The sequence below is a fragment of the Suricata suricatta genome, chromosome 8, assembly GCF_006229205.1.
Source record: "Suricata suricatta isolate VVHF042 chromosome 8, meerkat_22Aug2017_6uvM2_HiC, whole genome shotgun sequence".
Classification (NCBI taxonomy): domain Eukaryota; kingdom Metazoa; phylum Chordata; class Mammalia; order Carnivora; family Herpestidae; genus Suricata; species Suricata suricatta.
This window is the reverse complement of record NC_043707.1, coordinates 127,091,435-127,105,181: the sequence shown is the minus strand read 5'-3', so window position 1 is coordinate 127,105,181 and position 13,747 is coordinate 127,091,435. Positions and strand designations below refer to the sequence as shown.

Here is a 13,747-nt window from a genome sequence, read left to right as displayed (position 1 = left end):
AAGAGAAGAGAAGAGAAGAGAAGAAAAGAAAAGAAAAGAAAGAACTACATCTTCCAGGGGTGCCTGGGTGGCTCAGTCGGTTGAGCATCTGACTTCAGTTCAGGTCATGATCTCACAGTTCATGGGTTCAAGCCCCATGTCAGACTCTGTGCTCTCAGCACAGAGCCTGCTTGGGAGTCTTTGCCTCCCTCTATCTCTGCCCATCCCCAACTTGTGTGCGTGCGAGTGCACTCTCTCTCAAAACATTAAAAAATATTTTTTTCTGGACACAGTCATTGGTCCAAGAGGAAGCCCCTCCCCCAGGCAGAGCTGATCAGAATCTCCCCACAAGTGTTGGCTAAGATGCGGTAAGAGACTGGGTCTCTTCCTCTTGGATGGCCCGTTGCCAGCGGCCATCTTTCTGGCCATGTAGCAAAGGCCTGCCCGTGTCTGAAGCCAGCATTCCAAGGGCAGCAGAACCGCCAGGTAGAGGAACAGACAGGAAGGTGTGGCGCTTTATTGGAAGGTTTTCTGGCCTCTGCTTTGAGGAGGTATATTTGTTGTCATACAAAACATGGACGATATGAGAATAAAGTGACTTTAGAATCCCAATTACTGTTTCATGGATCCCTGAGGGCCCTTTGGTCCCAGGACTCCAGCAAGCATCCAGGGCACCAGAAGGTACGGCCTGGCCTCTGGGACTGAAGACGAAGCGTCTGTCCTTCGCCAGCAGGACAGGCTGCCTCAAGCCACCTGCTTCCCCTCCGGTCTCTTTGACCGAGGGCCGCAGGCGGTGCCGGGTCGGGGCGCCCGGCCTCACCCTCCTGCTTAGGTCTTTTTTTTTTTTTTTTTAAGCACTGCAGTACTTTTTCTGCACACAGAGATGCATCGCTGGGGCCTAATGTTCTCACATGACGGTAGGAAACCAAAATCTGTGGTCATCTCTTAAGGAATTGAGAATTGTGTACTAAAACCTTACATAAAAGGATGAATAAATTTACATTTGTGATGCAAACCATTTTCCGACCCAAGGCAATTAACACCCCCTGGTGTTCTGCCAGGAAAACATCGGGTAAAGAAGGAAAAGGGGATCCTAGGGCTCAGACCGTCCTGCCCCTGTCAGACCAGCAAGACAGAAATGACCACTGGTCCAGGACTCCCACAGGCCTCTAGGGAAATCGTGGAACAGGCAGCTCACACACATTAACACCCTGCCCGGATCAAGAACCTCACGGTCTAGGGGCGCCTGGGCAGCTCAGTCGGTTAAGCGTCCGACTTCAGCTCAGGTCCTGATCTCACAGCCCCGCACTGGCCCCTGTGCTGACGGCTCAGAGCCTGAAGCCTGCTTCAGATTCTGTGTCTCCATCTCTCTCTGCCCCACTCCTGCTTGCTCGTGCTCTCTCTCTCTCTCTCAAAAATAAACATTTAAAAATGTTAAAAGGAAAAAAGGAATTTATGGTCTTGCCGATTCTCAAACCAATGGATTTCTCTTCTATAAGCAGGTTCTCCATCTCAGCCACAAAGTGACCAAGCCACATGTACTAAGGGTTTGAATCTAAGCTATGGGATTATCTATATACCAAGGGAACAGTTAACTTGGACACAAGGTCAAGATCAGCCACAAGTTCTAGAATCCAGTGCTGACATCAGATCCAAGGACCGAGGGATGAAAGCAGCAGCCCAGTGCCCTGTGGTGACCCAGTGCAGGGTGGGGATGAAGCCCCTCCCACTCCCCACGCCTTGCCCCGCCCCCCCGCCCCCCCCCTTCCCCAGAGCCCTTACCATGCCTGCTTCACCGTTGTCTGCAGCAGGGGTTTTGCGGAAGGCCTTATTCTGTGGCCCTGTTGGAACTGCTATGAGAAACAAGAGCTGAAGTGGCTGCTGCCTGGTCTGAGGGCCAGAAGGACAGGGTGGCGGCAGCATGTCCCCAGGGCTGGCAGGTCAGGCCTGGCTGAGGCCCGGGGCCAGGGGAGTACACTTCCCAGCCCTGACTTTGGGAAACGACAACAGGAGGGCTCAGATGTCAAAGCAGCCATTCCCCTGCTTCCAGCAACACAGCAGGCTGGTGGGGGCAGGAAGAACCCTGGGTGATGGAGCTGGCTGGCCCCCCGGCAGGGGTAGTGTCAGTGCCATCCATAAGCATCAGGGAGGCACGACCTGAACGAACGTTCTCTGATCAGGGGAGGCCCACCGGGGGCCCCAGGGGACACAAGACTCTGATGCTCCCTGAGTGCTCCCAGCTGTGAGGCCGGAGAAAGATCACTGAGAGTCTGACCTTCCTGAGACTCGGGGAGGTGGAGGGACCTTCCCGACCACCTTCACCAGCCCCTCCTTTGTGAAGATCAGGGACCAAGGCCCAGAGACAAACAGTGCCCTTCATAAGATCACACAGGAAATCAGTGGCAAAAGCAGAAGGTGAACCAGGCCTGAAACTCTGAACAGCCCCGTCCTATCCTGGGTCCTACAACTCCCTGCTCTGCCTGGGACTCTGGCTAAGTCACTCACTCTGAGATTCTATCTCCTGAAATGTAAACTTTTTGTCCTCCACGGGGTTGTTGGGGGATAATGTTGGGGGACGATCGTCACAGTGATAAAATGTACTACGCACTCGGCACGTGCTGGGCATGGCACTGGGGGTTTTATGGGCATTTATGGGTCAAGCTACCCGGCAATCGCTATGGAAGGTGCAGTTACTAATCCCCATTTCACAGATGAGGACACTGAGTCCCAAAGGGGTCACACAGTGGAGCCTGAATTCCAACCCACACGACTTCTCTCTCAGGCCCCCACTGCTTTGGAGCCCGGCGCCCCAGGCCTGCTGCGCCCACAGCCAGCAGGAGGGCAAACTGCGGGGAGGACCGAGGGGACAGCCAAGCGCCTGACCTACTGGGAGGCTGGTCTTCACGATGCTGGGCTCAGGGATCTTCCAGAAGCCACTGTCCTCATCCCAGCAGGCCTCGCGCCTGATCTTCTCCAGGTTGCTGTAGTTACAGTCGCGGCGGATGAGAGGCTGCACCTGCTCCAGGAGCTGCTGGAGGAGCATGGAGTCCCGCTCCTGCCGGCGGATGGTGGCCAGGTAATCGATCTTCTCCAGCTCGAACTCCGACTGCAGGTCTTTGATCTCCACCTCCGCTGCCCGAAGCTGAAATCGAGGGGTGACAATCGCGAGCGGGGAGGACAGCAAGCCATTTTACCGGGTGTCCACCTTCTGCACCCGCTGCCTGAACTTCCAGCCTCAGGCATCTGTTCGCCAATCCGCTCAGACACCCGTGCCCGCCTCCATCTGTCCACCAGCACTAAATGAGTACCTACTGTGTCCACAGCCCTGCAGAAAACAGGAGAAGGACTTGCTTCTCAGGACCTGCCCCCTCCATGCCAGCTCTCGGGGACGATTCCACACAAACACATTTTATCTATCACGTAACACTGGATCACCACATCCTAAAAGATCTCAGAGAACTGTATAAATCCTTTTCCTAAGGGGAGCAGAGGCATAAATTCTCAGACTCAGTGCACGCTTTCCCACTGTCACGGTCAAGTTACAATGTGACAGATATTGGCTTAAGAGTCAGACCCACCCTGACTTGACCATGGATTCCAGCCTTTTGGGATCTCCTGCCCTGGTCACAGGTGACGCCCAGCTGCAACTGTAACGATGCTCTCCCTGAGCCCCAAGACTCAGTCTGTTTCCTTAAAGAGCAGGTAACAGTTTGATTAGTAAGAGAGGATGTTTCAAATTCATGGGAATGGTCATCACATGTAACCAGTTGAAAGGAGAGGATATTTGGTAGGACACGAGTGGGCAATTAATGCTCCATTTCTTGGGGTGCCTGGGTGGTTGGTTAATCATCTGACTCTTGATTTCTTCTCAGGTCATGATCTCATGGTTCATGGGTTTGAGCCCTGTGTCAGGCTCTGCTCTGGCAGTGCAGAACCTGCTTGGGATTCTATCTCTTCCGCCCCCTCTCTCTGCCCCTCCTCACTCCCCACTTGTATGCTCTTTCTGCCTCTCAAAATAAATAAATAAGCTTAAAAAAATAGATTAAGTCTTCCAGTCCATGAACATGGGATGTCTTTCCATTTATTCAGGTATGCTTAATTTCTTTCAACAGTGTTTTCCAATTTTTGGCATATAGTTTTGCACTTCTTAAATTTATTCCTAAGTATTTTATTCTTTTTGATGTGTTGTAAATGGAATTGTTTCCTTAATTTTATTTGCAGATTGTTCATTGCAAGTATATAGAAATATAACTGCTTTTTGCTTATTAATATTGTATCCTGCAAACTTGCTGAAGTAGTTAGGTTTGGTTTCTTTAGTGGACTCCTTAGGATTTTCTACATAAGACGATGTCATCTGCAAACAGAAATCCTTGTACCTGTTCCTTTCCAGACTCAATGACTTTTATTTCACTTTCTTGCCTAAGTGACCTGGCTAGAACCTTCAGCCCAGTGTTAAATAGAAGTGGTGAGAGAAGACATCCTTGTCTTCTTTTTGACCTTAGGGGGAAGGCATTCAGTCTTTCACCATTGAGTATGATGTTTTCTATGGATTTTTCATAGATGCCCTTTACCAGAATGAAGAGGTTTCTTTCTAGTCCTAGTTTCCTGAGTGTTTTTATCATAACAGATGTTGATTTTTTTTTCAAATGCTTTTTCTGCATCTACTAAGATGATCATATGGGTTTTGTCCTTTATTCTATTGATATGGTATATTGCATCAATTGAGTTTTGGATACTAAACCAACCTTGCATTCCTAGGATAAATCCTACTTTAGCATGATGTACAATCCTTTTTCATGTTGTTGGATTTGATTTGCTAGAATTTTGTGGAGCATTTTGTGTCTATATTCATAAGAAATATTAGTCTGTAGTTTTCTTGTTAAGTCTTTGTATGGTTTTGTTATCAGGTGATACTGGCCCCATAGAGTGAGTTAAAAGGTGTTCCCTTCTATTTCACTGTTTAAAGATACTTTTTAACTTGACTGATACTTTTTAATGACTGTTTAAAGATACTTTTTATTTTTTTAATTTTTTTAACATTTATTTTTGAGAGACAAGAGAGACACGGATCATGAGCAGGGGAGGGGCAGAGAGAAAGGGACACACAGAATCGGAAGCAGGCTCCAGGCTCTGAGTTGCCAGCATAGAATCCGATGTGAAGCTCAAACCCACAAACGTGAGATCATGACCAGAGCCGAAGTCGGATGCTCAACCAACTGAGCCACCCAGGAGCCCCTAAAGATAGTTTTTAAAGCCCTAGGCTTCACTTTACAAATAAAATCCAGTGAGAAGACGTAATGGAAGAGGATAACCCACAGAGGAAAGCAAATCAAATAAAATACTTATGTGTGAAATTAACAAGAGTATGTTCAAAACCTATGTGAGGAAATATATAAATCAGTCCTGAGTGACACAAAAATTGATCTGAACTAACCAAAGATATATCGTGTCCCTGGACAAGAAAATCCAACTTCATAAGGGTATCAATACCCTCAAGCTAATTTATAAATATAACATGATTCCTCCAAAAGTTCCATCAATCTTTGTCTTTGTTTCTCTCCCCCTTTTCTTTTGCACTGCCCCACTTTTGTTCATATAGTTCATTTGAGAAAAAACAAACAAGAAAGAATATGCAGGATAGAAAAGAAAATCACTGACAGCGGATTAGTCCTGTGAAATGACAAAACGTATTATAAAGCCCCTGAATTACTTTAAATAAAGTGGTTGGCACTCATACATCAATAGACAGATCAAGAGAAATAAATAGAAAAGCAGAGATACACCTAAGAGCTTATACTGATGTTAGCATACAATTAGGCAGCAGCTGAAGTCAGTGGAGAATAAACAGACTTCTCAAAATGCGGCGCTGGGAATCCTGGAGAGACACCCAGAACGCTTAATATTGAATCAGCTCCCCACACATGCACCAGGATAAATTCCAAGTAGATCAGTGATTTAAATGTAAAAAAGAAAAAAAGAAAGTACAAGTTCTAGAAGGGAACAAAAATGAACTTCCCCAACGGTGACTCGGAATCTATATGCGATAATAAACAGTCAATTAATTTGACAAAGTAAAGCTTAAAAAGAAAAGCTTTTGCAGGGCAAAAATACCAGAAAGCATAGTAAAAAGACAAATGAAATTGGAACAAAAATGTTTCTAACATACATCACAGAGGAAGAAACCAAGGAATATGAATATCCCCAATATAAATTACAATACTCGTGCTGTAAGGAGCTTCAGGAGTGGAGAAGGAAAGGAAGCAGCGCCCTAAGGGGAAAATGGGCAAAAGAAAGGAACCCAGGTCAGAACTGCAGCCGTCCCTAAAACAGAGGAAGGAATGGCCGGCCTAGCTCGACAGTAAGAAGGGGCACTGACTGCCGAGCCTGACCGCGCGCACCGGTGCGGACTTGTGGACACGCAAAGGGAATTGTCCACAGGGAGACATTGGCAACAGCTACTCGAAGTCACATACGCATTTTCTCTCATCTCAGCAACTGATTCCAGCTGGAGGAATTGATTCCAAAGTAAACCTACCCCAAATACAAAAGCAGTGTGTGTACGTTACTCACTGTAGAGCACTTTTTCCTGGCAAAAGCTGGAAGACAATCCAAACGTCCATCAAGAGAGGACTGTTGGAGGGGCACCTGGGTGGCTCAGTTGGTTAAGTATCTGGCTTCAGCTCAGGTCATCATCTCACGGTTTGTGGGTTCGAGCCCCGAGTTGGGCTCTGTGCTGACAGCTAGCTCAGAGCCTGGAGCCTGTTTCAGATTCTATCTCCCTCTCTCTCTCTGACCCTCCCCTGCTCACACTGTCTCTCTCTGTCTCTCAAAAATAAATTAAAAAACATTAAAAAAAAAGTTCTAGATACCTGGGGATAATGACAGGGATAAATCTGAATCTCTCCAGATAGGCCCTATGAAACAACATCCCGAACAAGGAGAGAAAATAAAACCACCCTGAGCCCAGCCTACTGACCGGAAGACAGTGAACACCAACAGTTTCGAAATACCGGAAGTCCAGCAGACAGCTCGTGGGCCCACCCCACAGCAGGGAGGCATGGAAAGCGCCCAGGAAAGTGTGAAAAGGGGAAGGCAGGGTGATGGGAGGGGGTAAAATCATTCCCCAAAAGAGAAACCCCCATTCTGAGCAGGAAAATATCAAACAATAGATCTGATGCTGCAAAACCAAGGGAAGGGACTAGAATATGGATCAGTCTCTGCAAATCTCTGTTGAGACTGAGGGGTGAGTCTCTGCAAGGTCTTCTGGAGGGTGCTGAGAGGTGGGAGGCCCCTGGAGGTGGGAATGAAAAGTCCGGCAGAAACATGAGAAAATCACAAAAGATACACTCACCCCTCCCACAGAGAGAGAGAGAGAGAACCTAAAAGTCAGAGTGAACTTTTGGAATTTCCAACCCTTGATTTTCAACCCTTGGTGTGTGCTCCTGGGTATGTTATCTTTTTTTTTTTTAATGTTTACTTATTTTTGTGTGTGAGAGAGAGAGAGAGAGAGAGAAAATGAGTTGGGGAGGGGAAGAAAGAGGAAGAGAGAGGATCTGAAGTGGGCTCTGCACTGACAGGGGTGAGCCCAATGCAGGGCTTGAACCCACGAACCATGAGATCATGACCTGAGCTGAAGTCGGACGCTCAACCTACTGAGCCACGCAGGCACCCCCGTGAATATATTACCTTACTCAGTGAAAAGGACTTTGCAAATGGAATTAAGGTTATTGATCTGTTGACTTTAAGGCGAGGTGAACCCAGTGTGACCACATGAGCCTTGCCGAAGGGGAGCAGAGAGGCAGGCAGAGGACAGGCCTTAGAAGAAATGCTTCAGACGAAGGAGATAAGAGTAGGGCAAGATGGCCCTGGCTGTTTTTCAGGGCGGCCATGAGCTGGGAAGGCTGGCAGCTTCTAGAAGCAGAATGACCATCAGCAGGCAGCCAGCAGGGAAATGGGAACCTCAGTCCTACAACCACATAGGACAGAATCATGTCAACAGGTGCCCTAGAAATAGATTCTTCTCTAGAGCCTCCAGAAGGAACCTGACCCTGCCAAGCCCTTGGCTGCAGCCTTCTGGAATTCTAAGCAGAGGAAGCGCCCATGCTGGAGCTGGGTGCTGGCCCGCAGAGCTGTTCTTTTAGGCAACTCTGTCTGTGGTGCTGTGCGAGCTAGGGCAGCAATAGGGAACGAAGTCTATTTAACACTGCACTTCACTCTCTGAACAGAAGAGTGTGCTATCGACTGAGCAAACCTAGCCAGCAACCCGGACCTTCACCTCTGCTTCCCACTGGTCCCCAGAGTGCAGAAAACACAAGACATTGCAAAATAAACAGAAAAGAGCAGAAGGAGCTACTCAAAGGTACTATAAGAAACAGAAAACGAAAATCAAAGCATTTCAGCAGAAGAAAATTCCCCCCCAAAGCACAAGTACGCAGAACCGAAGTGTAACCCAGCATCCCAGTGTGAACAAAATCTCTGTAAATTCACACATAGGGACATTTCAAGTCAGCAATCCAAACACTTAGAGTGGAAATGGACAAAAAAGCGAAGACGATGTAAAATGAGACATTAGCCGAACTCCAGAATGAACTGAAAAAAAAAACTGAGGTATATAGATCAAATTACAAAACATCCTGAGAAGAACAGATTTGGCTGAAAACATTAAAAAGGTATTAAGAAAAAGCACAAGGAGCACCTGGGTGGCTCAGTCCATTAAGCATCCAACTTCGGCTCAAGGTCATGATCTCGCGGTTTGTGAGTTCAGGCCCCTGGTCAGGCTCTGTCCTGACAGCATGGAGTCTGCTTGGGATTCTCCCTCTCTCTCTCTCTCTCTCTCTCTCTCTCTCTCTCTGCTACACCCCTGCTTGTTTTTTTGTCCTCTCTCTCTTTCTCCCTCAAAATAAAAAACTTAAAAAAGAAAAAGAAAAAGCATGAAAATAGCCAAGAAAACTTAAAAACTACAGAGGTGCAAAGAGTGAAGAGCATCAGCTTCCACTTTGCCGAGACCCTTCGGTTGGTGGTGCGGGTGGGGACGAGCGGCAGCCCTGCGGACGGCCGAGGGGGACATGATGGGGCCCAGGGCACCCGAGGGCGCTCCGAGGGAAGCAGGTGGCAACTCGGCCTTCTCTGTCTTGTCCTCACTCCCTGTGCTCAGTCACATTCACCTCCTTCAGTTCCCGGAGTCGCTAACAGGCTCGGGACCAGCCCCTCTGGGCCAGGAAGGCTCTTCCTTCTGGCCACGACACACAGCGGGGCCGGCCTTTCTCAATGCTCAGGTCCCGCCTCGGAAGTCACCGTCTCCATGAGAACCTCCCTGCCCGCCACCCAGGTGGCCTGGGGAACTTCGGTTCCTCGATCTGGGTGCTGGGTTCATGGGCGCATTCACCTTGTAGAAATGAATTAAGTTGCACATTTGTGATTCGTCCATTTACACTTGGATCAAAATGAAAAAATAAAGGAGCGTGTGGGAGGCTCAGTCAGTTAAGCGTCCAACTCTTGGTTTCAGCTCAGGTTATGATCTCACGGTTTGTGAGTTCTAGCCCCGCATCGGGCTCTGTGCTGACAGTTGAGAGCCTGCCTGGGATTCTGTCTCTCTGCCCCTCCCCCCACTCAGGCTCTGTGTCTTCAAATAAATAAAAAGCCTTTAAAATAATGAAAAAATAAAAACAGAGCCCTCTCACCGGCTGGCACTGTCCTGCTGGTGTCTCTGCTGTGCAGTCACACACACTCTCCCAGCTCAGCAGAGCCGCATCCGCCGCTGCTTCCGGGAGGGCACGCACACAGCAGGCACTGAACTACGAATGCCCGCCTGGTCCCACCTGGGCGTGGAGTGGGAGGCGGGCAGGGTTGGGGCCTCACCTTCCTCTGCATCTTCTCCAGCAGCTTGCTCTTGGCGCGCACCTCCTCCTGGATGGAGTCATAGACGTTGAGCAGCACCCAGTCCCCGCCGTCCTCGTCCGAGCTCTGCAGGGCGGCCACCAGCTGCCGTGTGCGCTCGTCCGCGTACCGCTTCCTCCGCTTGTGCTTCTCCTTCAGGTCCTTGTTCTTGGCCTGCTCCCCGCCGACCACCTGCTGCTCCAGCAGCTGCAAACTGCCACGCGGAGAAGCAAGCACACGTGACCGCACGTGGCCATCTCCGCGCCCTGGCTGTCCCGCAGCACGTCGTGGGGTCCCTGCAACAACGCCTCGTGCAGACAGACACAGGCTCTGACTCCGGCCAGGGTCAGAACCAGGGTTCCGGGCAGATCTGCCCAATTCCAAGCCTGTGCGCCCAACTGCACGACAGGATGGGCGAGAATCTCCCTGCGGACCCAGAGCTAACCCACCCGCCAGCGGCCTCCCAGAGCCCCCGGCTTCCCCCCAGCACAGCAGGCTCATGGCCGTGCGCCCCAGTGACCCGCACGATGAGAGTGGCCCTGGGTTGGGTGCAACATTCAACGCGTTGGGGACACGGCGCTTCATCACCCCCTCTGCGGCACCCCCAGCCAGCTCCTCCACACAGCCAGGCTGTCTGTCCCCGGCGCTGCGCTTTCATGCTGTCTGGGCTGCACCCCTGTACCCCAAACGCCGCCCTCAGGCACGGGTCCTGCAAACCTCACTCAGGTGTAGCTAAGCAAACTACTCGAAGAAACAGAAGTGGCCTTCCCTGACCATACCCCAGACCACACCCTGAACACGGCCACTCGTGCCGGGTATTTCCCGGGGCACCGACGCTGGGTCTCTGCAGGCACTGTCTCATCGGACCCTCACAACAAGCTCGCTGGAGCTCTATCGTCCATGTTGTCGCTGAGAAGCTGACGCACAGGGACGTTTAAAGCTGCCCCCCCCAAAAAAAAAGCTGGCCCCAGGTGGTAACGAAAGGTAGTGGTGGAGGCTGACGGACCGAGCCAGCCGACCGCACTGCTCGTGGCTACGGAAGCTGGCTCTCCCTGGGCCTGGGTATCTGCCTCCCCGCCCCCTGACCGTGAGCCCCTTGAAGGCCAAGTCGGCAGCTCATTCTTCTTGAGCCCTGGCACCCAGCATGTGGTTGGTGCTCAGTTCACTTCTGAACCCTGGAGGCTGAGCCCCTGACCATGGTGCTGACTTTGTCACAGAGGTGGGCTTCACGGTTACAGAAGTGAGAACCAAGGCTCGGAAATGTGAAGTGATTTGCGTAGAGCTAAGAAAGCGCAGCTCCCCAGGCTGGCAGCGTCTGAGGGCACTTGGGGTGGCTGATCCCTAGGGTGAGCAGGTCTGACATCAGGAGGGCCCTGAAGGCTCGCTGGGAGCTGAGGAAAGCCTGTAGCACCCTGCCCTGGGATCCTGGAGACCTGACGGCCAGGCCTGCGGACGCCAGGCAGACTCAGTCCCTTCCCTTTCTCCTGGAGCAGCGGCCCGATGGAGTCTGGGGGTGCCCGTGAGGCTCCCTGAGTAGAGCCCTGCCCACCCCGCGATCAGCACCATCCCTGCCCCTCTGCTCCTGGACAGAGGATCAGGGCTTCTCCAGCCTCAGATCTGGATAGGGGCTCGGTGAAGACTCTGTGGGCACCCCCACCCCCACATCCAGGGCACAGCTCTGTCCTGCCCGGCCACGGGGGCCCACCAGCCCCAAGCAGCAGCACTTACCGGGCGAGCACCTGCTGCTGGTTCACGATGGGCGGCAGGTCATCGGTCAGCACCGCCACCTCCACGCCCACACTGTCCCTTCTCATACTTGTCATGACCAGCAAGGGCTGAGGCTGAGCCTCCGAGGCCACCTGGGCCCCAGCCTTGGCCGCTACACCAGGCTCTGCTGCTGACACCACCTCCTCGGCCACTTCTGGACCTTGGTCAACCTCCTGAGCACAAAGAGAAACCAAGGTGGAGGCCGAGGGGCTGGCCCCTGGACACAGCCCACAGTGGCCTCAACCCCAGATGGGGGCATCTGGGCCCCTTGTGGCCTGGGATGGATCGCTTCTGGCTTGGAGGCACCCAGTTATACAAAAATGCACCCAATTGGGTTCCTACTGCCACCATTTCTTCCAACTCCCTGAAACAGTCTCCATCTCACTGCCCCCTCGCCCCCACTGAAGATCCAGGCTCTCCGTGGTAGCCAGGCAATTTTCTCCAAATATATATCAATCCCAGCCCTTTCCTGAATAGAGCCCTTTACAGATCCACAGTGCATTTGCAGTTAAGTCCAGCTTCTTCCATAGCCTTCAGGGCCCAATGTGCCTCCCCCTGCCTCCCCCACCCCTCATCCTGCTGCTCTCTGGCCTCATTTTCCTGTTGCTGAGAAAGCCAAGATCTTCCCAGCCACAGGACTTTGGCACATGCCCTCCCCCTGGCTTGGTGCTCTGCCCTGGCACCTTCTTCCTGCTCGGGTCCCACCTCAATGTCACCTTACAGCCAGGGCTCCCCTGGCCACCCCATCTCCCATCTGCTGAGAACCTGAAGCGTGCCGGCTCCTACCCAGTGACCCTGTCTGGAAGCTGCCGGATAGTTTTCTCTCCCCACACATGGGGGCAGATTTAAAGCCTTCCCCTCATTCCCTGTGGCCGCTTGTGCTTTCTTAACCCTGAAAGCAGCAGTTTTCAAAACAGAACCTGGGCAGCCCCTGCCAGTGCCTGGGGGACCCCGGCCCCTGCCTGCAGCCCTCACCCTCAACACAGAGTGGGCCTTCGTGCTTTAGATGGGCTTCTCAGGCCAAGGGAAGTCAGAAAGTTGCTGAGTGGTGGCCTCTTAATCACATCAATAATAAGAGAGAGGACGGTTTCTCCATTGTACACGGGCCATCTCTGATAAGCTGGGCGAGGGCTGGGGTCATGGTCCCTGTTTTGTAGATGAGGACACTGAGGCCCGGAATGTCACGGGAAGATCCAGGCTCCTGGGGTTGCTCCCCCCCACCGGAGGGTCTGGCCCAGGGAGGAACTCACAGTCTTGAGCAGGAGGTAGTCAGCCGTCTTGGCTTCAGACCTAACGTCACCCTCATCGGGGCTCAGCAGATCCGTCAGGGAGGGGTGCTTGCAGGAGGATGGGGGGGCGGAGAGGGACAGTGGGCCAGAATCATCCTCCGCTCCCTGACTGCCCCTCAGTGCCCCACACCCCCAGCCCCACACCTCATCAAGCACCCACCTCCTCCTGCCTGTCACAGCTGAGGGGACAGGTGGCGAGCAGGGGTGAGGAAATGAGAGAACAGGGAAGAGAGAAAGGGGGAGGGAGTATGCTCTCTGTGCTCCTTGCTTGCGCTACCTCCGGTGAAGCTCTTGTCAGCATCCCCATTTTATAGAAGGGGAAACCAAGGCCCAGAAAGGTGACTGCCCAAGGTCACACAACTGAGTGGTGTGGCTGGGATTTAACTCCGGTCTGTCTACCTCAAAGGCCTGCACTCTTTACACACACACACACACACACACACACACACACACACACACGCAGGAAAGAAAAGGAAAAGGGAAAGAACAAAGGAAAGGAAAAAGGACAAAAGGGAGAGAAGAGGAAGAAAAAGTAAAACACCGCAGAGGACGGACAGGGGAGAAGGCATCGGACAAGACAAAGGGGCAGGATGGGAGAGCGGCCCCACCAGATCCCCGGGGTGGGGGGGGAATCCCTGAATCGCAGCTGCCTTCCCACTGACACCCCCACCCTCCGCAGGAGCACGAGGGGGAGGACGGGCCAAGGCCTCCTCCGGCTCAGCTCAGTGTTACCATGGCAACTCAGCAAATCCCCCAAATAGGTATCCCTCCGTCAGCAGAACAGGTGCACACCTGGCAGAGCCTCCTGCCTCCATACCCCCTGCACCGCCCCCCCC

The 13,747-nt window shown here is 52.0% G+C and overlaps 1 protein-coding gene across 1 annotated transcript in view; it reads right to left on the bottom strand.

Moving 5' to 3' along the window:
- The window catches only part of KIF17 (kinesin family member 17), a 39,287-nt gene that overhangs the window by 2,076 nt on the left and 23,464 nt on the right, over positions 1-13,747 (bottom strand). Inside the window, exons 9-14 of the mRNA XM_029945886.1 lie at positions 13,189-13,245; positions 12,873-12,959; positions 11,584-11,795; positions 9,838-10,069; positions 2,863-3,121; positions 1,762-1,832 (exon numbers count right to left, since the gene is read on the bottom strand). Coding sequence (XP_029801746.1) covers positions 1,762-1,832; positions 2,863-3,121; positions 9,838-10,069; positions 11,584-11,795; positions 12,873-12,959; positions 13,189-13,245 — 918 coding nt within the window. The remainder of the gene's footprint in view (positions 1-1,761; positions 1,833-2,862; positions 3,122-9,837; positions 10,070-11,583; positions 11,796-12,872; positions 12,960-13,188; positions 13,246-13,747) is intronic.